The sequence below is a fragment of the Lepisosteus platostomus genome, chromosome 22 (assembly GCF_059453375.1).
Source record: "Lepisosteus platostomus isolate fLepPlt1 chromosome 22, fLepPlt1.hap1, whole genome shotgun sequence".
NCBI classification, from domain to species: Eukaryota; Metazoa; Chordata; class Actinopteri; order Semionotiformes; family Lepisosteidae; genus Lepisosteus; species Lepisosteus platostomus.
In genome coordinates this window covers 10,639,069-10,663,020 of record NC_142632.1, presented here as the reverse complement: position 1 = coordinate 10,663,020, position 23,952 = coordinate 10,639,069, and the positions used below count along the sequence as shown (strand labels likewise).

The following is a 23,952-nucleotide window of genomic DNA, read 5'->3' as shown; positions in this document are numbered from 1 at the left end:
CGAGGAGCGTCAATCTTGCCGTGATATGACACTCTTTCAACACTAGCAGAAGCACCGTGTCCTAGACCTGGCACGACAGAGGGCAAGACGCAGGCTGGAGCACGCAGATCGGTGGCGTTCCTGTTTATCCTCTTTCTGACCAAAACAACAAACCCATCTCGTTACCAAGAGAGGGAAACGATCATGACAAAGTGTATCACTACGACAGCAGACACGTTTCTCCTGCTGTTCATCAGTGCTGTTGCCCCAAAACAGTTTTCTTAGATGCATCTTAAAGCTGGTCTCAGAAAAGACGGCCACTCGTCAGCACTGCACCTTGGCAACGGTGAAGCGCAGGTAGGCAATGGTGCTTTTAATTTTACCGGCGGTTTTTCTGGTGATTTGATTTTTTAATTTTTTTAAAAACATTTTTTTTTTGAATGGAAGAGGAACCAAAAGATTGCTCCCCGTGGCTTTAAAGGTGTGCGCTGCTCTGCTACCTCAGACCCGAGAGAACTCATCACACCTCTCTCTCTCTTTTTTTCCCCCTCCTTCTCCTGCTTGTGGAATCTACGGATCTGTTCTTGGGCTACAAGGCGAGAGTGGCTGCTATTTCGGTCTCCTTTTCTGTTTTACATCTCTCGACCCAAGGACCTCACCGCGCAGAAGACCCCAAAGCCGCTCCGCGAAACCCGAGCTTGTTCTGAAAAACAAACAAAACAAACAAACTAACTACCAGACAAACCAAGAATTAGAAGACATAACCCAGGCGAGAGAAGTGCCGCGGCGGTGTTGTGGGGGCAAGTCGAAAGACGATGGTGCACTGTGCGGGCTGCGAGAGGCCTATACTGGATAGGTTCCTGCTCAATGTCCTGGACAGAGCCTGGCACGTCAAGTGTGTGCTGTGCTGCGAGTGCAAATGCAATTTAACAGAGAAGTGCTTTTCTCGGGAAGGGAAGCTCTACTGCAAAAACGACTTCTTTAGGTAAGCAACGCGGGCGGAGAGCGGCCTCCCGGCGTGCTGCTCTGCGGCCGGCTCAGCCCCGTCCCTCTCCGGGTCTCTACACACCTCCTCCTTGTAGTCTTGTTTGTTTGTCGTTTCGTTTTCGTTTTCGACGCGTTTGCCATACCTACAAAAAAAAAAAAGAAACACAACTCGAGAGTTTGAAACCCGCGCACTCTGCTGCTCTTGGCTGTGTGTTTGTATTTCGAGACACACCGGGCGCTGCGATAGAAGAGTCTGTTCTTGCCTTGTCGTTATCTTCTGCGGGCACACAGTTATAAAATTCAAATAGGACCCCTGCTGCAGTAAAGGTGTTTTTTTTAAAAGCAAATCGCAGTGAGGTTATTAAGCACAGAATGAACATTTCGGTTCTGTAAACTGAATTCGGGGAATTGCTCAGCGCAGACTCTGGAGATCTCTGAAGTTCTCAGCCCCTGAGTCTTTTTTCTTTTAAATTTCTCTCTTATGAAAGTAACACACAACAAAACAATTTGGGGTTATTTGAAATTACTGTATGGTGTCACTTCAAATCAAATCGGGTTTAAGGCCTTCTATATATTATGCGATGTTTATGGTATTTATTTAATTTTAAATATTATTTTGACTATAATTGAGCGACTTTTTATTTTGTGTGTGTGTGTGGTTTTAAATATTTCGCTGGGGTGCAGAAATTAAATTTAATATTAAATCGGAAACGATTACAAAATGACTTCAGGATACGGTCTTTTGTTTTGTTTTACTCGATTTAGGAATTCAGCTCATCTTTATTCCGGAGCCGGTTCTGCTCTTGTCCCCTGCCTTGCCATCTTTAAATCTGACCTGAATTGTTTTCGTTTTACACGGATCGGATTCGAGCTGAAGAGCGTCTTAAAAGGCAACGCAACTTTTCACACATTTGCAAAAAAACGCAACGCAAATATTCCTCCCCGAATGACGTGGAAGTCTGCTTTCGGGGGGCAAATCAACATCCCCCCTGATTAAGTTACCGAGCAAATTAAATAGTTGTTAATTTGTATTGTAATGCTAAGCAAACAACAGCTACATTACAAGTCTGTGTACTCCGCTTCAGTGAGGTTCTGAAGGAAATAGCACTTTCTTTCAAAAGAGCTTCAGCCAAAGAGACCGCAGGGTTCCGTCAGGGTTCCGGGAGGAAGTGTGACCCAGCTCTGGGACTGCCTATCTGGGGAGTCCCCTGTGTTAGCCGCGGTTCGAGTGAAGATGTGCTAAGTGGATTTGAATAATAGACCAGTCTGAACGGACAACCCGTCGACACTGCAATCAACAGACGCGCAATACACATGCCTCAGCAAACACAGAATCTGCATCCTATCAGTGAAATTTGAATCTGGTTGATCATATTATACATGATGTTGTTGTTGTTGTTGTTTTTTGTTTACTGATAATCGTAACAGCACCGGGCATATTCATCTTTGAAAGTCAAGGAAAAAACGATTTTAAAAGGCAAACGAATTGCTACCCGTGTTTGCATCCTCTGTATTTACGTGTGTCTAATTGTAAAAACAAAAAAAAGCTTTTTTTCATAAAATCAGAAAGTTCAAACTGCTCAACTCCCTATTTTATAACGAGTGCTAAGGAAGGATGAAAACGAACGCGTGCTTCTTCATTCCATTCTGAGAGCGCGCGATTGAGCGTTGCCAAAACACGGTCGTTTGTCGGGGTTGTAATTCTCGTTTTTCTCATGGTCTGCGATATTCAGCGGTGGTTCAAATAGAAATTATTCCCTAGAAACGAGTATCTTTCTGGTTTTTCAGGTAAGACCTATTGTTATATGGGGATTTCCGAACAACAAAAAAAACCCGCTGCATTATTAAAAATATAGAGAACTTGCAGAAATATATCCTCTGACTTGTTGTTTTTTTTTTTTAAAGCGCGGTGTTAATAATTACAAACTTCATTTGAATGAGATGAGTACTCAGATCACACACTTGATTGCCTGGTGCTGTGTTATTATTTTTGTAGCCGCAACATCTGTGTAAACTAGAAAACATAAACTAACAAACCGCAGGGTGTTAAATGCCGGAGGAAGACTCTGCTGGAAACCCTAAACGGAGAAAAATTAGGAAAATTACAATAAGAGGCAACACGGGAAATTATTATTATTATTATTATTATTATTATTATTATTATTATTATTATTGTTGTAATTATTATTATAATTATAGCCGTTGTTATTATTAGTAGTAGTATTTCGGAATCATATCGAGTTTGAAAGAATAGGAATTATTATGAATAGCCGTCTCATGTAAATGGACGTTATGTAGGGAAATAACTGGTTGGCTTTTCCCTGTTTTCAGCTTGACTTTTTCCCGGTGTGTTGATGAATGTCCTTCTGTGTTGGTTGCAGGCGGTTCGGCACGAAGTGTGCGGGGTGCGCTCAGGGGATATCGCCGAGTGACCTGGTGCGCCGGGCACGGGGCAAAGTGTTCCACTTGAACTGCTTCACTTGCATGATGTGCAACAAACAGCTCTCCACCGGAGAGGAGCTGTACATCATAGACGAGAACAAGTTCGTCTGCAAGGAAGACTACCTGAGCAACAGCAACAACGCGAAGGAGGCGAACCTGCTCTCAGGTGAGGCGGGTCGGGGCGCGGATCCACCCCAGACAGTCGCGTTCACACCGATTTCTACAGCCGCCGTTTCGCCCCCCTTCGGTTCTAATGACTGTAGCCTGCGCAGTCGTTTAAAAATAAAGTCACGAAACGAAACGTGTCAGTAACCTTGGATTATATTGTATAGCATTTTGTTTATGTTGTGTGTCTATATGCAGGACAAAAATAAATCTGAAATCCTTTGAGATTATAACCGCAATTTTTCCAGTTGCATCCGTAATACAGCACATCATTTTTATTATTATTATTATTATTATTATTATTATTATTTTGTCACTGTAAAATTTTCTTGGTTTGGGAGAATCTCCTATATTTAAACAGGTTTGATGAAAACATCGTTACAGGCCCATACACGGTGGAACTATGTTATTTGACCATTATAGAACACTGTTGTATATTATCAATAATTAAATGCAAGACTTGATAACACTCTGCCTATAAATATATATTAAAATGAGATTATCACTACAGGCCTTTAGTTTCGGTCACAATGTCCTGTAACTGATACAGTATTCGCTTCAATGCACGAAAAACAGTAAAAATAAATATAAGCTTTTCGTTAATCATGGTTTTCGAAGTTGGTAACTCATATTTAGTGGGAATGAATTCCTAATTCCTTGTAATTTTGACATGGCGGTGTTGTTGTTTTTTCTTCGCAGTCACGGCGTGCAGCGACCCCAGCCTGTCCCCGGACTCGCAGGACCAGCTGCAGGACGACGTCAAGGACCTGGAGGGCGCGAACCTGTCGGACAAGGAGACGGGCAACAACGAGAACGACGACCAGAACCTGGGCGGCAAGCGGCGCGGGCCGCGCACCACCATCAAGGCCAAGCAGCTCGAGACCCTGAAGGCCGCGTTCGCCGCCACGCCCAAGCCCACGAGACACATCAGGGAGCAGCTGGCGCAGGAGACCGGCCTCAACATGCGGGTCATCCAGGTACCGTGCTGGCGGCGCGGGGGGGGGGCTGGGATTCCATCATATGAACCGTTTGCGTTTAGATGAAGGTCCGCCTGTTCTGTTGAAAGGAGGCGGTTATTGTTTTAGTGGACATGCAAGGTGAACGAGTTTGTCAGATTTGTGGGAAACAAGTGGGGCTCCATGTTGCTGATTAGCCTGAAATGGCGAGATTTGAGGAAAACCGGGGTGCGCTTGTCCATCCCTTCTTCCCTTGCGCTGAATGCATTATATTAAAAGAAAAGGGCAGCGACTTGCTTTCCGTTGGAGGTAAGAATTGCGGAATTTTGGTGGATTAAACTGAAATGTAAGTAAAATGTGAAATCCGCGTTTCCCGGGGTGAAGAAATGGAAACTTGGAGCAGCTAACCAACCAACTTAGTCGGTGGCGGAGTTGTCGCTCCAGAGGATGAGAGGGAGGGCGAGCTGAGCTGATTTGTTACCGCCGGGTTTACTGCCTCGTGAAAGTCCCGGGACCTGAGCGGTCTGAGAGGGGGGCACGGAGAGGGGTCTTCCCGAGGCGCGAGCTCCTCCAACCCGGGCGCGGCGCCGGGGGGGGGGGGGCTCGCGCTGTCCCCGGCCCGACCCTCGTGCGCGCCTGTAGAGCGGACTGGGGTCGCCGGACGTCAGAGCACACGTCGACTTCAGGAGCAGCGCTCTTGGGGGGGGGGGTTGTGAAATGCTTTGACGGCGGCGGGAGCCGGACGAGGTGCCGGACTGCCAGCCAGCGCGGAGCTCGCCCGGGCGCCGGCGCTCTTGGCAGAGCCGTGACATCACGTTTCGCGAGAACATTTAGACCCGCTGTGCGAGCGCGCGCTCAAGTGGAAGCGGAGATCTGCTCTCAGCGCCCTGCCCGGAAAGCGAGAGGCAGTGCAGTCGCGTTGACTTCTTCACACCGCGCAAATACACACACACACACGTTAGTTTCTTTCAAATTAATTACTGCAATCGCCTTGTCGGTGTTCCATCCAAGACCTCCAGGCGTCTCGTAAAGTGACACAAAGCGATACACGAAGTCAGGGCTGTTTCCGATCTCGCGTGGGGAGGAAGAGGCCACGATAGAGAGCGAGGCAGAGGTAGAAGAAGGATCTTCCTGCCTGCCTTCGCCGCACAGAGCGGCCGGTCCTGGCGAGGGCAGGGCAGGTGCCCCCGGCTGGAAAACAGCAGCCCTTCCCCGCCAGCAGGGTGACACACAAATACAGCAGCCTAATCGCCAGGCAGCGCTAATGAATGAGGAGCTGCGGGGACGAGCTAATGTATTAATATGAAATGGAACAGAACTGAAGTGAGAGAACGGGCGGCGAGATTAATAGAGTGGCGAGGTTAGATATTTAAGAGCGTCAGGGTAAGGCGTAATTAGGAGAAGGAATTCAAGGGTGGATATATAGATTACGAAATAATAACCTCACAGAGCCGGTTAATATATCGGTAACAACCCTCCTATTAAGTATTAATTGGAGATTTTAAGTCCCTGCTGTAGCCGCCACAGCCGGGGTAAATGGAGGGTTAAAAGATCATTAAAGTGAGGTTAGATCTGAGAGTCTCAGAGTGACGATAATTAGGAGTAATCTTGTCACGGCAATACGAATTCACTCAATCACAGCAGCCCAGCCCCGCCGAGGCCACGCGGGCTCCGAGCGCAGCGCGCGGCGCCGCGAGCGGCCTCCCGCTGCCCCCGCGCTGTCGCCCGGATTAAGATCCGTGTTTCTGGGAACAAGAACAGGACCGGCGACACTAACGACTAGGCGCACAGAGGCAGGAGACGGCGGCGTGATTGTCATTATTGTGAGATATTAATACTGGGTGTGTTTATGGTCTTTGTAATTCGTTGACGTCATATATACTGTATAGACCCACCAAAACAATTTGGAGCATTTGTGTATTACTGTTGATGTGTGTGTGTGTGTTCTGTACTGAAGCCCAGTTCAGGACCCTGATAAATTGCTGTGGCTCACCAGGAGAACATTTTCATGCTGTTACGGGGTTGTTGTTATAATGCTTGTCTAATTGTGCGTGTGTGAAGAAATCGTTTTGGATTGTGTACAATTTACCTATACAGCCTCATATATACTGAAATTGATGCTGTTTTGCCCATTTTAAACGCTCAAGCCTCAGAATAAACATCAAATGGAAAGTTTTGCTGTTGATAATATCTTATGAAAAGTTAGCTTGTAAACAAAGTGTTCGGTAATATTTATGTTTTAGCCTGTATTGCAGCGCGCTGATAATGTGGCATATTTCTGTTGTTTTTGTAAGACAAAAACATGTATTCATATTTACTATATTTATTCAAGTGTTATATATATATATTAGAGGAAACTGAAACGCTTTAATTCCAGTATGTGAAATGAAAGCTTTCGCTGAAAAATGACATTTCGCCAATGTCCTGAAACAAGCGATCCTTAAAATAGTTTATATATATTTTTTACCATACAAACCTAATTTTCTTTCTACAATTTTGACTATGGCTGCTTTTCGCTGAGGAAAGTTTTTTTTTTTTTTTCGTGTCTATTTCTGATAAGAAATGCTCGCTGAGGTTTCTGGCCTAAACGGAATTTATCACCGATTCGGCTCAGTAAAATGTTTTTTTTAAAACCACGCTTTAAAAAAAAATAATCAGATAATAGGAGGTAAAGAGTATCTTTGCACTGTAGTAGTACATTTCAAGTTGATCTTTTATTTGCTATTTGTGTATAGAAGTGTGTTTTAATCCAAGAAAAAAATAAAATAGTCTCGTTACGAGGCTGTGGGTAGCCTAATGAAATATAACCGGATTACAGGTTAAATATCTTTCTGCACGTATTTTACTGCACAGAAGAAACACGTGTAGTTTTATGTGCTGCCTGCGGGTCAGGAGAGGGTCTGACCCGTGTCCTCCTGTGCGCAGGTCTGGTTCCAGAACCGGCGGTCCAAGGAGCGGCGCATGAAGCAGCTGAGCGCGCTGGGCGCGAGGCGGCACGCGTTCTTCCGCAGCCCGCGCCGGATGAGGACGCTGGTGGACCGCCTGGAGCCCGGAGAGCTCATCCCCAACGGGCCCTTCTCCTACTACGGAGGTCGGTGTCTTGTTTCTGTTTGCGTTTTCCTCTGGCGCGTAGTGGTCTGAAGTGTTAAATAATTTCGCGTGTGTTCGTCAAGTGCCGCGTCCATCTGTCGGCCCGGCCCCACGGCGCCTTTGAAAACGGGTTCAGGCTTTTACCTGGTGCGGCCACACTTTTAAAACCCCTAGGAAGAGAGATTAAAATGCACCGGGGTTTTTTTTGTTGTTGTTGTTGTTTATTCCTCGACAGGTAGCGTCGGCAGTTTTTCTACAGCACGTTTCGTGCGCTCAGTTCCCACGTTGTGAACTGGAAACGGTTTTCGGGGTTTTTTTTTGTCGTCTAGTTTAGGTTACAAATATTCCTAGGACGGTTCACAGCTGTTATCCTGTTTGTCTAATCTGTTTTTATTTTGTTCCATTGCCTCAGTGATATTCTGTAATATTGAAAGAATATCAAGATACAAAATATTAACGTCAGGAATACGCATATAGCGTCCTGTAACAGCCCCTATCAAAACACGACATCTCTCTAATCTGGATTAATTCGTTTTAGAGTACATTCCTGCTGGGCGGGGTGGCCGTAGTCGGGGCTACACAGCAAACAGCAAAAATGTTTTTCACCTGCCGGTGTTTCAGATTCGGGAATTTTCAGCGTGAACCTTGTGCCCATATAATTTAGTCAAATATGGTTTTATAATACAGCTATTTGCATTTAGACCCTCCAGGAAAAAAAATAAATAAATCCTCAGATTTGTGAATAAAATGAAACACTGAGACGCAGGCTAGAACAGGGAGGGTATATCGGCTGCTGTTTCTCGTCGCGTGAAGTGCGCACGTACGTGCAAATGTGTGTGAATTTGCTTCCAGCAGAGAACAATGGCGAATATTTCATCCTCAGGTTCCTTTCGATTCTGCTTAGAGTTTGGGAAAAGGCATGAGTCTGTGATCCCTGGCCAGAACATTTCGATTAATATGTAACTGAACCATTCCATCCAGGTTGATCAGTTACTGATAAGTAGAGGGGAGGCATTTTCTTGGTACAGGAGCAATGCGACACCTTATACTTTGTGAGCGAGGAAACAGACTCTTTGTGATGCTGTATAAGTTTTCACTTTATAGACATAACAGGCAGCACTGAGCTGGCAGCATCTGGAGTGATAATAATATGGTATTTGGGGTTTAAAAGCCAGGTGTGTTTTTTTTTTGGGGGAAAAAAAGAAGTGGTCAGCATTGCGTCCGTTCATTTCCAACAGCCTGCTCTTTTGAAACAAGACCTTGCAGTGTCAAACTTCCAATTCTGTTTTATATCCGGAAGTAACACTTTTGTGCACGGCGCACCGTGCGTGGTGGAGGTGCTGACACTCGGTATGAAATCCAATACAATAAAAGCACAATTAAAAAATGTAAAAAAAGAATTGTGTGCAGCTCCCCAGGCCGCTGTGCTGCTTTCGGGATTCCTTGACAATCATTGACTCGCGTGGCTTCGTGTGCTGTGGATCTACAGACCGTGGCCTAGCATTGCAGCATTACAAAGGGGTGTTTTCCCTGCACCGCCGACACCTGTAACTCAGATGCGGCCTCTGCGTCGGATGTCTGATATCATCTCCACGGGCGCGGACTGTCCCTTCGGGGGTGAGCTCTCAGGAAGGGACACCCGCAGGCCGAGCACGGCTCTGCTGGACACGCGGAGGACGAGGTGGAAAGACCCACTCCTGAGAAATGCGACGCGCTGCCCCGCTGCCCCGCTGTGGCAGCTCCCAAGCAGGGGTGACCGAGGGCGGCGGGGCAGCGGGGCAGCGGGGCAGCGCGTCGCATTTCTCAGGAGTGGGTCTTTCCACCTCGTCCTCCGCGTGTCCAGCAGAGCCGTGCTCGGCCTGCGGGTGTCCAGCTGCAGCTGTAAGAAAGGAAATGTGGTGGTGGTGGTGGGGGGCGGCGATCTGGACAGTTGGGACAACCCTTTCCGTCTTTAGACCTCGTCCCCGTGCCCCTGCCCACGGCGGGCTGGCGTCAGTACAGGAGCGCTGGAGCACGCGGGCTCCCTGTACCGTACACTGTACCGCTCCTGCCCCTGCTGCTGCTGGGAACACTGCCTCCCGGCCTGCAGGGAGAGCGCCGCCCTTTCCTTCCCTTGCGTCGCGCGTCCTCCTGCGCTGCCGCGGCGTCCGGGGAGGATCCGAACCCGCGGTTAGACACTCCGGGCGGTCCCGGAGTCTCCTGGAGGGCAGACCTCGGAGTCCAAGAGAAACGAGAGGCCGCGCGGCGCCGTGCTCACGCCTGGTGGGACAGGAGGGCGCTTCGCGGGTCCCGGTCGGGCTTCGTCTCGGTTGTTTCTCACGGTCTCTGTGCTTGTTTTGCCAGACTACCAGAGCGAATACTACGGCCCCGGAGGGAACTACGACTTCTTCCCCCAGGGGCCCCCGTCCTCGCAGGCCCAGACCCCCGTCGACCTGCCCTTCGTCCCCTCCTCTGGCCCCACCGGCACCCCCCTCGGGGGCATGGATCACCCCCTGCCGGGGCACCACCCGTCCAGCGAGGTGCAGCGGTTCTCGGACATCCTGTCCCACCACCCCGGGGACTCGCCCAGCCCCGAGCCCGGCATCCCGGGGCCCCTGCACAGCATCTCCTCGGAGGTGTTCGGCCCCAGCCCGCCCTTCACCTCCCTCTCCATCAACGGCAGCGGCTACAGCAACCACCTGTCGCACCCCCCCGCCGAAATGAACGAGGCCACGGTCTGGTAGCCGGAGGAGACGGGCGCCGCGGGCGACGCGCAGACGCGGAACGGAGGACGGAGGGAGGGGAGCCGAGGCCGTGACGATCCCCTCGGACCGCTCGTTTATCCTCTTCTGTTCTGTTCTCCTCGTCGGGGACGAGAGCGGCGACGAGAGGAGAGCGGGGGGCTTTCCGTAGCACACGCTGACCCTGATGTGTATCGTGCTGGCGTTCGGCGATTTGTTTGTTTGTTTTTTTTCCGGGGTGGGAGGGTGGGGAACACAGATTCAACCTGACGGTCAGTGATACAGCCACAACAACTGAAAATACACAAACAGGCGTGTGTGCGAGAGGGAGAGAGAGGCAGACTGAGTGGCGCTGCGCTGGACTGTCTGTTTGGAGGCACGAGGGGGTGTGTCCTGCCCAAAGGAGGCGTGGCCTCGCCGAGGGGGCGTGGTCTTGTCGAGGGAGGGGGGTTGGGCTGCACCGTTCTCCGAACTCCCTGCTCTTTTTGGATCAAGAAAGCCGCACTAGACATTTTCAAAGACCGAACAGCTTTACATGAAAACCCAGGATGACTTGCTTTTGTGACTACTGGAAAGCTCCGAAGCGTCAGGCGAATTTATTTCTGACCCTAGTCATGCACCTCGTACTCACCTGAAAGCTCCTCAGACCTCTGTCTTTGAAAAGCTCTGCCATATAGACACTTTGAAACGCGTTTTCGACACTGAATATGTTTCTGAAGGCCAGGGGGAAATGTGATTTTTCTGTCTGGACCTTTTTGTTTTTTCCTTTTCCTTTTTGTTTTTTTGAGAAGTCCACCAAATCCCAAGATGTTTGCCTTCAAAAGGTAAACGTTAAAAAAATGAAAAACAAAAAAAAAAGTTGTAGGGATTATAAGCCCTTTATTTAATGGAGCAGAACTTGAAATGTTGATATGAAGTCTACCTTCTAAAAAAGGGTCTGAAAGGGACTTAGAACAGTCAACTGTTTACGTAATATATTTAATTCAGGAGTTTAAGTATCATGTTTAGAACCTCTTGATCCAGAAGAAAAACAAATGTTTCAAAGCAACCAACCAAACTTTTATATCAATTTTATTTATAATGTATGATGACAAAAAAAAAAGTTTGCTGGGGTTGTGGTTCACTGTGCTAGTTTGTACAAGATGTTGTTTACAAAAAAAAGGAAAAAAAAAGAAAAAAACACAAACGAGTAGACAGTCGCCAAATAAAAATATAGCACAAATACTGTAAAAGTGCTTTGCACCATTAACTGCAGAAAGTGTTAAAACAAAGTGTGTGTTTAAAAAAAAAAAGATAAGAAGTCTTTACTTCTTAAATTTTTTTAGTCTGCTGAAAATAACATTCATAAAAATGTTAATATAACATACTTAGACCAACAGGTTTTATTTTTGTGTCTTTAAAGGAAAATCCAAACTATTTAAATTGATGGTCAAATATGCAGCCAGCAGCTGCTATGTTTTCTTTCAATATGGAACCCCTCACAGTATGTATTTTATTGTTCTAATAAACCTAAGCTTATGTGACCTCCAGTGCATATTAGACCATTCACTGTATAAATACAACATGTTGAATAAATTTGTGAGTTTTTAATAAAATTAGAAAATATAAATGCTGAGTGGTTAAAGACTTTTATTGGGCAGAGTAGCGGCATTTTCTCCCCCCATGTGACCGTTCGTGTCGCCCGTTGAGTTCCCACAGCGTTGCTCCTTCTGAGGGAAGCGTGTGTATTGCTTGACGCTGTACCCTCAGAGGTTCTGTTTGTTGCACGTTACGTTAACAGGCATGGTCATCACATTAGCACCATTGATGTGCGAGTATCAACTTAAGCTTTTTATTTAAAGACGGTTATTTGCCATTTGCCTCCGTTTCAGCAAAATTGGGCATCCTAAAACTGTTTATTACAAAGATGTTTAATTTACAGACAGCAACACATTGGTGGCTATCTGTAGTACAAAATGTCATTCGGTGATTTTTTTCCACACATTATTATGCTTGTAGTTTTGCCATAGAAAAGCAGATATACTGTTATGACTCAGTGCCTTTCCAAAGGCGTGCTGCTTTGTGGTCTGTAAATGATTAAAACGTTGTCTCGAAGTCAGACTTTCTAAATCTCCCCAGAGGGTTTGATAGAGGAAAGAAATGACAGCCTTGTTGGTCTGTCTTCATATTCTTGACCAAGTTCTATACAGGAAGCTACAAAGTCAAATACTGTATACTACAGTATACAATAGTGCTTCTCTATTTATTAGACCTTAAGATGGTTTTGCATTGATATCCTGAATGTAAATGCCACCACATTGTCCGCAGCAACATGGACAGGATGCCGGACAGGCATGTGGAAGGTTGTGGGTTTAAATTCTGGGTGTGGTACAGCTGTTGGAGGTTTGAGTACGGTATCTCTCTCAGATTGCTTTAGTTAAGATGCCCAGCAGTATGAATTGGTACATATGCAAGTCTCTTTGTGTCAGCCAAATTAACAAGACTGGGGAACCTTAACTTGTTAAAGGACGCTCAGGAGTTCTATGATGTCCATGCTGTAATAATCTAAATGCTAAGGAAATACTACCGAGAGCACATCTTATCTTGGTAAATCCCCTATATTTTGTTTTATATTTTCATAGACAGGCTGAAGCTTTTTTAATTTCAGTCAAGCTATGTTTTATTAAATCAGTACAAAAAAACGCATTTGTGGTTTTGCTGTCCAGGAGGGCTGGGGTTCTGGATTCAGAGAAGCGGATGACAAAGGAACCCTCTGCGCTCTATGGGTGCTGGGTGAAGCCAGCCTGTGTTCCTCCTGTCACCCAGTCCCGTGACCCCTGCATTTGTCAGAAGGTCGTTTGTAGAATTACGTCAGAATGTGTGGCAACAGTGGAGACAAGGACAATTAACCACAGTCTGTAAGAGCTGAACTGAGACAGTCACACTTCTTTCTCCTGGCCACCCTGACACGCTTGAACCCGATTTGCTGGTACTTTCGTCTGCGCATGGGTGACAGGCAACGGGTCCTTGCATTTTCAGAAACGTGCATGAACCTCTTGCACAGGAAAATATGCATTTCGCTTCTGCCAGGCATGCAACAAAGATGGACATTTTTATTCTAACACGATGTTATCCACAATAATTATTCTTATTTTGCACCCCCAGAAACGAAGAACAAAAGCTTTTTAAATGGTTTAGAGTTCTTATGCAGAAATAAGAAACAAAAACCCAAAATGTTGCACGAAGTGCGTATGTGAAATAGTTTTTCCTCCATCAGCATATGAAATCTGTGTGGTCTGTCCTTGCTAAACTGCCATGTGATTTTAATTCAGAATATTATGAAGCTGAACTGACAATGACTTTGTTTGTATTATTATACAGTCTGCTTAGGAATTCTGTAATTTAAAATTTTGATCCACAGCAGAAGACTTGAGTAAACATCTCAGCGGTACACTCTGCTTCTGGATCAATGCGCTTTGTGGCTTGGGCTGACCAAGCCTAGCAGTTCCTCTGCTGCACACTGTATAATCTCCTATGAATTAAACATAGTCCTCCACGTTAAGCAGGCCTGTGCAGCTGAGAGGCCTATCTTTAGAGTCTGGGGCTTGGCTACACTGTTGACTCAATGCACAGCAACCCAGGAGGGCAGAGCTGTTTAAATTCAAATTCATATTGATTGAATATTGAATATTGGATTGAACCGACCCCGTCGACACGTTAAATATAAATGCTCTTTAACAGCGTGGAATGATTTTAAATGACTTTAAATCTCAGATGGGACAGCAGAGGGTTGAGTGTCCCTTGACTGCCTTTTGCGTTATAGACCACACAAACTTTCTCCTTGTGGCGCATGCTGGCAGTGATGCAAGGAATTGGCGATTTTACCACAGAAAAAAAAAATCCTGTGCAGCTTGCTTCTTCCTTGCAGCAGGCTCCATGGATGTGCCAGTGGCTCTCCGAGACAGAGCACTGAGCTAGTGGCTAGCCTGTAGAAAGTATCACGGGAGGGAGGCTCCGATAGTGGTGAAAGGCCTTGATGAGAAACCTTAACGGTCATGATAAACAGGTGTTCACACATGGCACATCTGCAGGCCAGGCAGGTCGAGAGGTGAGAGTGGAAGACTGTACACCAGTAACACTGTGCACGAAGCGGACAGACCAAGTAAGTTGTCTACAGTACGCACCTCTGTACGCTGACCTGTTGGATCTGGAACACAAGGCCTTCTCCATCCCTATTACCCACGGAATGAGTTTCCTCCTTCACTGCGTTGATGAATACAGCCAAGTAAAATATTTACTCAGTCCGTCTCCCCTCCTGTACCTGCTAATGGAAGGCGGTAATCATCTTCAGCTAGTGAATTTGTACAGCACATCCATTATACTCGTAACACTAGAATTCAGTTAATTATCGCAATGTTTATTTTAGACGTGGAGTACTAGAATAATTTTGGTAAATACAATTTCACTATACATAAAAATTCTGAACATAGTAGTATGAAACAAACAGCAGACAAATCTGACAAAAAGAAGCGTTTGCTTTAAAACAATACAGAATAGGAGTAAATCAGATAAGAATACCATTTTCTTCCATACGATGAAATCCACTACACTTGGCAGTGGATTTCGGGACTGTCATGGCGCCGGACTCTGACGCGGCTCGCTGATGACGTAGTTATGCAAACGCCCAGGCCAGCCCGCTGTTCTCCAGAGCTTCACTTCCAGCTGAGCAAAGATGGCCGCGTCCATATCTCAGCAGCTTGAGGATTTATTAAACCCCTTACCGAAATTCCTGGACCCCGAAGACGACCAGGATGAAGGTATGCTGTGTTTTTAACTGGGTACTCTCCTCTGCCTTAGAGGAAAGACTATTGTCGTTTCTTACGATTTAACCACAGCGTCGTAAACTGTGGCGGCAGCGTGGACGATCCTTTCCTCAGCTCGGCGTGCTGAGCGCATGTTTGGTACCGGTCCGGCATCTCTTCGGTGGTTTGTGTTTTTTTTTCCCCAGGGCTAACCTGCCCCTCAGTCCTGTCGCCGAGTTTGTTTCCCCTGTACAACACAGCCGAAATGCGTCGCCGGCTGTGCCCAGAGTAACTTTCCCGGGTTCGTACGAGCCTCTGCTTCCCGCTGTTAGTACTCGAAGGCTGAGCAGCCTGTCGGACATGAATGTACTTCCATGAAATGTAGTTTTCACTCTCGCTGAAATGGACAGAGGGGTGGAAATTGCCGCTAGTTCCGCCACCGGAGACCGTTCCTGCCCGAACTGTGAGAGTGTCTCCCCGCAGGACAGGACGGACATCTTGAGCCTGGAGGTTTTACACGATACACAGGTGTCGCCTGTTTTTAAAGGCTGGGAGCGCTTGTAAGTTATTGGCCAATTAAGTCTCCAACGTCATGAAACTGCGATTTCTGAGGGACCGGTGGGTGTTAAGGATTCGGTATTTTGGAAGATAAGAACAGCACTCACCCCTGCAACGAGCCCACTTGGTATTTAATTGATTCGAGGGTCTCATACAGCCGTTTCTTCAAAGAAGACGGGGTATCGGCTTCATCGACGTGTTCCACACTCCCACACCCCTTTGTGTAAGGTGCCACAAAGGACCCCTGTCCTTGGGTTTGTGTCTCACTGTTGGTTCTGAAGTCCTCCGCATTAACTTTGCCAGTGCCTTGGGGGAATTTTGGATTTACTTTCTCCACGTCCTCTCGTAGTCTTTGCTCGGGACTCAGAAGGTTCAGCTGTGTCAGTCTGCCAGTGAAGGGTATCCAGTTGCTTTTCTCAGGACTGGTACCAGAGCAGCAACATCTTTTCTATAATGTGTCAATCAAACTCCCACACAATATTCTAAACAAGGCCTTCCCATACGGTGCATTATATAGTTTTAAAGTCCTTTGATGTAAATTATACTCTTCTGACTGCCTCTCTTAACCTTGTTTGCCTTCTGTATTTTGCTTCCCCACATTGTCCAGAAGATGCAGTAATGGAACGTTTTGTGATCTTGCTTCATTTGCACAAATCATATGCTTAATCAATCCCATGTAAATTGTTCCAGAGGAGGAATGGGAATTTTTCTACTTTTTGCTCAAGTTGGAAGTTCTTGAAACCACTGTCTTTCCACGGGGATTCTGGACAATGACTGGCTACATTATTATTATTATTATTATTATTATTATTATTATTATTATTATTATTATTATTATTACGAAGCAGAGGAAGGGTCTTCTAACCCACAGTCCCTACCCATAAGTCCAGACCTTTTCTTAGGTTAATCAGTATTGGTAGCCAGTAGGAGTTTGTACTGTTTCTTTAGCAACAGAACTGTGGGTTTATGGGATGGATCAGGGGTGCTTTCTAGTGGTTTAAATAAACGCGTAGTAGATCTGTGCTCAGAGAACAAAGATGCTCCTGGGTGTAGATGCTGAAGGTCAGACTTTTCTTTGTTATGATCACAACATAACCATAATGTTTATGGCTATATTACGATCTGGCCATTTTAAAGTACAATTGGATTTTAAGATTTTCATTTATGGGAAAGATCTTAACGAATTAAACATTAATTTTGGTGCTTAATTACTCTATGCAGCATATGTTTAATACTGATAAATTGTCCCCATTTCCTGTTGAATGAACAGCTTATCTTTGTTACAGATTTAATTGGGAGAGTAATGTCAAAATAGTTTTATGAGCAATTTATTATTAATCAGCAGAATATGAAGACTAACAGTGTCTAAAATCACATACTTTTTTCAAGTCCCCATGAGTAAACAAACTCACCATCTCTAACAACTCATTCAGGCTGCCAGTTTTATTTTTTATTAATCTGCTTACCTTTTAATACATTTACTGAATAGAAATCTTACATAGTCTTAAATAGGGCTATTAGAATTAAATTCACATATTATATTTGTCGTAAAAGGTCTTGAAATAAGAGCTATAATATTCTTCATCACACTCTGTAGGGTGTAAAATAACATTACAAGTTATTTTTTAATTTATGTGCTTTTAGAGTGCACAATTTGCATGTTTAAGAAGTTGTCATAAACCCTAAAATTAGACACTAAAGTGATATTAAAATAATAATTCTTTACACTTATATAGCACTTCTTTGGACACTCCACTCAAAGCACTTTACAAGTAATGGGGAGCCCCTCCACCACCACCAGTGTGCAGCCCCACCTGGCTGATGCGCTGGCAGCCATAGTGCGCCAGAACGCTCCCCACACAGCAGCTCTCAGTGGGGAAGGGAGCGAAGTGATGAAACCAGTTCAGAGACGGGGATTATTAGGATTGACAAAGGCCAGGGGGAAATTTGGCCAGGACACAGGGGTAACACCACTGCCCCTTTTAAGAAACCCTGGGATTTTTAATGGCCACAGAGGGTCAGGACCTCGGTTTTATCCAAAGGACGGCACCTTTTTAGAGTGTAGCGTCGCTCTTACTATACTGGGGCATTAGGTCCCACACAGAACGCAGGGTGAGCGCCACCTACTGGCCCCACTAACACCTCTTGCAGCAGCAACCTAAGTTTTTCCCAGGAGGTCTCCCATCCAGGTCCTGACCAGGCTCACACCTGCTGAGCTTCAGGGGGCTGCCAGGCTGCCAGCTGTGAGTTGCAGGGGGATAGAGTTGCTGGCGATGAGCTGTAGCTCCAAGTTGTTGCAAGCCATGTTTTCTTGCTTGCTGGGGGAGGCTCCGGCTCCCCTGCGGCCCTGAATTGGGTGAAGAGGTTAGAAGATGGATGGAACCCCCTCATCCGCCGGCTTTCGTTTTCTCTCATTTCAGTTACGCCACTGAACCCTTAATTCGGTTAGTAATTGGATTTGTTAGAACTCTTTGTTTTGAGCTCTTAAACAGGTTGTCCATTTCCTTTTTTACTGTTCCATTTTGCAAGTAACTTAAAATGTCCTGGTTTCAAGCAGGTGCACCCTTTGAAAAGGTTCCAATTAAGCAAGGGAAGACTTTCACATACATCTGTATTTGTTGTTTTGAGAGAGGCAGAATAATCGAAAGCACCACTTTACATCATTCCCACTCCAGTTGATATCTAGTAGTGTACTTAAAAAAGGGCACTTGTGCAATGAGTGACTGTGTGAGGAATCCACTTAGAATCGCCGTGTCTGCGATCTCAGGCTAAAAATGGCCTGGCTGCTGACACCGGGATCGTCAAAGCGCAGGAGCAGCCCTTACAAAATGACTCAGTCAGTGACTTGTGTGTGTGGTGCTGACTGATTGCTATTTGGTAATGAATGTGTTGAAGAAAACAGGCATGCTGACGCATAGCAGGTCTCAAAGTCAGGCAGCGATCTGTGTAAACTCATTACAGGTGTGGGTCTTGTGCGATGTCAAAGAAACAAAACCCGGAATTCGATTTTTTTTTTTTAACCTGCACGTTATTGAGCGCCTGCTGCTTCAGTCTCTGTGTTGGGCAAATGCATCTGTCTGAACATGGGCCGTTAAATCGCAAGGCATCGTGGGACACTCGGGTGTCTCTGGAGCGAACCCTCGCTCACACTCGCTCACACTCACGCTCACACTCACACTCACACTCACGAGCCGCGCCTTATATTTAGTTAGTATATTATGTTATATATTATATAGTATATTGTATACTTAGTTATTAATCTAACTTCTCCCGCTTCTCCTTCCCCGCTGCCAGAGACGAAAGCCAAGGTGATCGAGAAGTTCGATGAGGGGGAAAACGAAGACGGGGAGGCTGCCGTCAGCGGGCTGCGCCAGCGGGCCTCGGCGCTGCTGGCCGAAACGGACCGGCGGTACCTGGGCAGGGCTACCTCCCGCAAGGAGCTGCGCCGGGACGCGGAGAGCTCCGGTGAGTCTGGGATCGCTCTCCCGGGCCGAGTCCTGAGGGGGCGTTTCGGGAGTCGGGACCTTTTCGTTCTCGCGCATGAGAAGGTTGTTCTTTTCCACTGGACATGAGGATGTCATTTAAGTCCAGCACGTCATCCAGATGGGTAACCAGACCAACCAAGACACAATGGCAGCACCCAGGGCTGCTGTTTCTGTGTGCTTCCATATGTCTGGTGTAGTCTAGGGCACCGCTGGGCCCTGTCCTCCCACAGCTCTGCTGTGAAACGGCCAAGAGGATGTCTTGACTGGTTTTAGCTTGCACGTAAGATGCACTGTTATTTTGCACTTGCCAAAACAGCTCTCTGTCCCTGCTGTGTGGTCCATGAGGAAATGCATCTTGGGTCCAGTTTGAATAACTGTAGTGCACTCATGTCGGTGACCTGTACTGAACTGTGCAGTTTCCCCGTGAGAGCTGTGCGTTGAGAGAGTGCATGACAGGCTATGAACTCCCCTTTATTTGAACACTGTAGACTTGCTTACTAATGGTTTCTAACAATAAGGTGTTTACACCCTGTCTGCCTGCATCAAAAGTGTATTAGGGACTCATTCGTTTTCCCCATTGAAAGAGGCTGGGCTGCCCTGGTAAGCAGTTGTAGAATTCCAGTGACAAAGAGAGCCAACCCCTGCTCACCTCTGCCCTCTAGTGGCAGTACAGAACCTTAACCCGAGAGGTATGCAGCTCTGCATTTTATTTTATGAAGCTGCTGCTAGCTGTGTACTGCGCAATTTGTTTTGGAAGTTCTCAGGTTTTCATTGCTCTCGGTTCCTACACATAGGGACAGTCGTTTTGGTTTTCCTCCCCATGTCCACCTAAACCTCGAGTCAAGCCAGGCGTTGAAGAACACCTCCCCACGTTCGCTGGATTCGATCTGTGTGCTTTTCCAAGACTCGCGCTGCATGTCAATGCCGGAGCGCTCAGCCTCGCCACACGCGCCGTTGTCACTTAAGCTCAGGGTGTTTGTTTGCATGTTACTGTACAGTGACGCATAGCAGCGCTGTTAATTAAAGAAATCCGTACTTATCCAAAGACGGAAATACCTGGATTAAGGCAGAGATTTGCAACTCAAACTTGAGACATCGTTAATCAATTTAAACCTATTAGGCAATTCATTTACATTTCTAAGTGAGCATGGTGGTTACTGCACGCACTAATCTGTTCTTCTGCTGTCATTCACAGCTTGCTGATGGGTATTGAATGTACTGAGAACTGGGCAGCTGCATCTTGCCAAGCTAACTGTTGTATATTATGGGAAATTTCCCAAAATGTTCGGTGTGGTTTTTACTGGACACAACAATTGCTACGTTGAATGGAGTAATAGTGATAATTCCATTTATGTATATAGCACTTTGCATCTCAAATAATCCTAGTTTAAAATGATAAACCCCAATATACCATGGTCTGTATGCATTGCAGTTGATCTGTGTGTTCAGGTTCCCTGTGTGTTACAGATACAAAAGCTGTTGCCATTAAATGCCTTTTATGTAGCACGGGCTTGGAAAGGACAGTCACCTTTTGTCACACAGTGTGTCTGGGATTGTGTGTCTCCCCCTGGATGCTTGTAGACAGTTGCTCTTCCTGTGGTATTAGAGACTGGCTCTTAACTCCACGTTTTTGTACAGGAGAGGAGGAAGACTCAGAGGAGGAAGAGGAGGAGGAGTTGCAAGAAGGCGCCTTGGAAGAGGAAGATGAGGAGGGAGAAGACTCTGACCTCAGTGATGATGACGGCACACAGATGAAGGCCCTGCTGAGGGAGAAGACCGATGATTTTGTCTTTCCTAAGGAGACAGACTTTCGCAAATTAGCTGAAGGGATGGAGGAGGAAGGGGAGAGTGAGGAGGAGGAGGAGGAAATGGAAGGAGAGGAGGAAGAGGAGGAAATGGAAGGAGATGAGGAAGAGGAGGGGATGGAGAGGGAAGATGATGAAGATGCTGTGATGACTTTCTCCAAAGAAAAAGTGAGCGAAGAAGTTGAAAAAGGAAAAGCAGTTAAAAACCAGCTCGGTATGTACTCCACACTCCCTGTTCGGTATAGAACTGCCATTTGTACTACTGTCAGTTACGTTTCTTACTCCTAACTAAAACCTGCATAGGGCATTTCATACTGTTATGTTATTGTTTTGGTAAAAAATCTTGCTAACATAACATTAGCAAAACTGTTAAACGTATGTTTTTTGAGATCTTAACTTGTATAGTTTCATTCCTCTTGCATTCTCTCTCAACTATGAAGACATGATGTGTGTAGGTACTTCACCATACAGCAATCATTTTAAACCTGCTCATCTCCTTTTCACATAATGTTATGAATGCGTTGTTTGTTATAAATCGTGATACATAAAAAATAACCATGCTGCTCGTGGTGGTATCTTGATACCATCTGCCCTTAACCTGTTAATTCCTATCCACTCAGTCAATCACTTCCTGATTTTAAATGTAAATTGTTTAGTTTTGTTATGTAGTGTGTAGTGGAAGTAGCTAAGCAGTACCAGTGAACAAAGTCATTGATCATGGATTTCACATTGGATTGTTACTTCCTGGAAATTTCTTATTGGCCTGTTTTGACTTTCTTGTCTTCTGTATTGTCAGTGCTGTGGGACCAGCTGTTGGAAGGGCGAATCAAATTGCAGAAGGCTCTCCTGTCAGCCAATCAGCTGCCGCAGCCACAGACCTTCCCTTTGTTCAAAAAGAGGGGCGGGGCCGAGTTTGCTGGTGCTCTGAAGAACAGTGAGTGTCCATCGCTTGCCTACCTGTGTCTGTCCTGTATGTCTGTGGGTTCAGTCCTTTCTGTCCCAGATCTTTCCATTGCCTCATTGTTCATTGCTCTTCTGTAGACAATCCTGCTTCTGTCCGGGCGGGATTGATTTAAAGGGGAATGCACTCCCCTGTCCGGCCTAGAGTGCGAAGCTATGGGTGGTGGTGTGTATGAACTGGCCATGGAGAGAAGGGGTGGGCGAATACCTCCCTGTTACTGCAGCTTCAGAGCTGTGCCCCCCCATTCCTGGGGTCTCAGCTTCACTGGGAGCTGCAGTGCACAGTCAGTCCGCTGGGGCTTTTCCACAGTAGTACCTATCGAAACGCGCCAGTCGTATCTGGTTCCAAGTCTGTGGAAGATGGTCACTGAAGCTGCTCTCAACGGGGCAGAGTATTGAGTCCAGGTGCCAGACGCCACTCATCACGGGGGGGGGGCAGGGTCATAGCTGTCCCGCAATGCAGGCAGAACTGCAGATGGGATTTGAACGTGGAACCCGCCCATCCATGGTGGCATAGCTGCTCCTCGTCATCGGTTAATGATCGTACCTGAACGAACGAGGGGCTTTAGCAAAAAGACGGCTCCATTCTCCACGACAAGGATGAGGCCCGTGTTGAGTCTGCAGAGGAGCGCTGGCCCCCTGATGCGGCCTCCCCCTCCTGATGAATCAGAAACCGGGCCTCCCCTCGTGCCGTCTCCGGGCCTCGCTCGGTTCCAGCTCCCATAGCACGCTGGCGACCCACAGGTGGCCTTTACCCTGGCAGACCGCGGGCGAGGGGCTTTTTTTTCCCTTCTTTTTTGATGCATTCCAATTAAAGTGGGCTTGTGCGAGTGCAACCGGGCAGGGCTGTCATTCAGTTCCATTACAAAGAATGAAGCAGCGACACGAGGCGATGCAGTTAACTTGATTAAAACCAGAGGCGGGAGGCCGGCTTGCAGAGGAAAACGAGGTGCTGTGTGCGCACGCTTGTGTGTGAAATCGGGGTGTGTGCACAGCGTACATCGTGTTAGTCACGTGACGTGTATCGACATATATGTGTGTGAAAGTACACTACATGTGTATAGGATGCTTATATATTATATGAAGACGTTACGATATGAAGTGCTTACGAGCGGTTTTCTGTTTACCGCTGAGCAAATTATTCTTCAGTTTTTGTTCACGGCTTGCGGTGCGTGCTTCATCAATTGTGCAACCAGCTTAAGTTGAATACAAGTGTACTAATATTGTACGCCAGATGCAGACGTGTGGTTTCCAGCCAGGAAAGAGGAGAATCTGTAAAGGGTGTTGTGGGAAGTCGTGGAGAGCTGACTTCTGCTTTTTATGGGTTGGGGCACCCTGTCTTGCTCGTATCATAGTATATTAGTATATAACCGCATTGTTACGGTCAGGTTTTCTTCCCGGGAGTTTTAGTTTTGTGTGCAATTACAGTGCTTAGTCACAGAGTGGCACTTTTCACCATGGTGTAACACAGGTAACAGATATTTGTCTGGGATAGAGAGAATGTTTCACAAAGAAGGTTTTGTTCTGGCATGGCGTTTTGGAATTTTTGGAAAAGACATTTAGGTGTGCATTGAAAAGTTTTCAGAAGCGGGATCTGCATTTCCCGATGTTTGTTTTTTTGTTTTCCTTTGATGTTGTTCTTTTGATTTTTTTTTAAACTGTTAGCAATGTGTGGAGATAAGGCACTTACTGTGCAATCACATCTGGTACACAAATGCCGTTTTTTGCCTGGTGATGAATTGTGAAGAGCTACAAGAGCTCTGTGAAAAGCACTTGGAAAATGTTGTTTTTTCAAACGGCAACATGAAGAGCCTCATTTGCGTCTGTCATTTTCTGTGTGATGATGGAGACGAGGAGTTCACCTGGAGGCGAGGGGGGGGGGGGTGTTTGTGAGGTGATCTTTCAGCACGCAGCCTGGTTACAGCATTCGGAGCAGCTCCATGAGGTCCAGCCTAATTGCACAGCCAATGTCGCAAACGCCTTGCCAGAGATGCACAGCTCTTGCTGTAGGTTTGCTTTCCATC

General features: G+C 46.4%; 2 protein-coding genes and 1 long non-coding RNA gene across 3 annotated transcripts in view; 2 read left to right on the top strand and 1 right to left on the bottom strand.

Annotated features, from left to right (window-relative positions):
- The first annotated feature begins 116 nt into the window (after positions 1 to 116).
- Positions 117 to 11,948, top strand: LOC148643450 (LIM/homeobox protein Lhx1). Its single transcript, XM_088616302.1, has 6 exons — positions 117 to 336; positions 576 to 964; positions 3,348 to 3,574; positions 4,273 to 4,550; positions 7,455 to 7,620; positions 9,963 to 11,948. Exons 2-6 carry the CDS (start codon positions 795 to 797, stop codon positions 10,340 to 10,342), a joined length of 1,221 nt encoding a protein of 406 aa, XP_088472428.1. The 5' UTR covers positions 117 to 336; positions 576 to 794; the 3' UTR covers positions 10,343 to 11,948.
- Positions 11,949 to 12,972: 1,024 nt separating this feature from the next.
- On the bottom strand, positions 12,973 to 14,981 carry LOC148643449 (uncharacterized). The gene is made up of 3 exons (XR_015929081.1): positions 14,897 to 14,981; positions 14,503 to 14,642; positions 12,973 to 13,155 (listed from the first exon to the last, which is right to left on the bottom strand). It is a non-coding gene; the product is annotated as an uncharacterized LOC148643449 (long non-coding RNA).
- A 29-nt stretch (positions 14,982 to 15,010) lies between these two features.
- The window catches only part of aatf (apoptosis antagonizing transcription factor), a 40,663-nt gene continuing 31,721 nt past the window's right edge, over positions 15,011 to 23,952 (top strand). The window contains exons 1-4 of the mRNA XM_088616298.1: positions 15,011 to 15,135; positions 18,973 to 19,143; positions 20,802 to 21,182; positions 21,765 to 21,902. Of these exons, the coding sequence (XP_088472424.1) occupies positions 15,051 to 15,135; positions 18,973 to 19,143; positions 20,802 to 21,182; positions 21,765 to 21,902 (775 nt within the window). The 5' untranslated portion in view covers positions 15,011 to 15,050. The remainder of the gene's footprint in view (positions 15,136 to 18,972; positions 19,144 to 20,801; positions 21,183 to 21,764; positions 21,903 to 23,952) is intronic.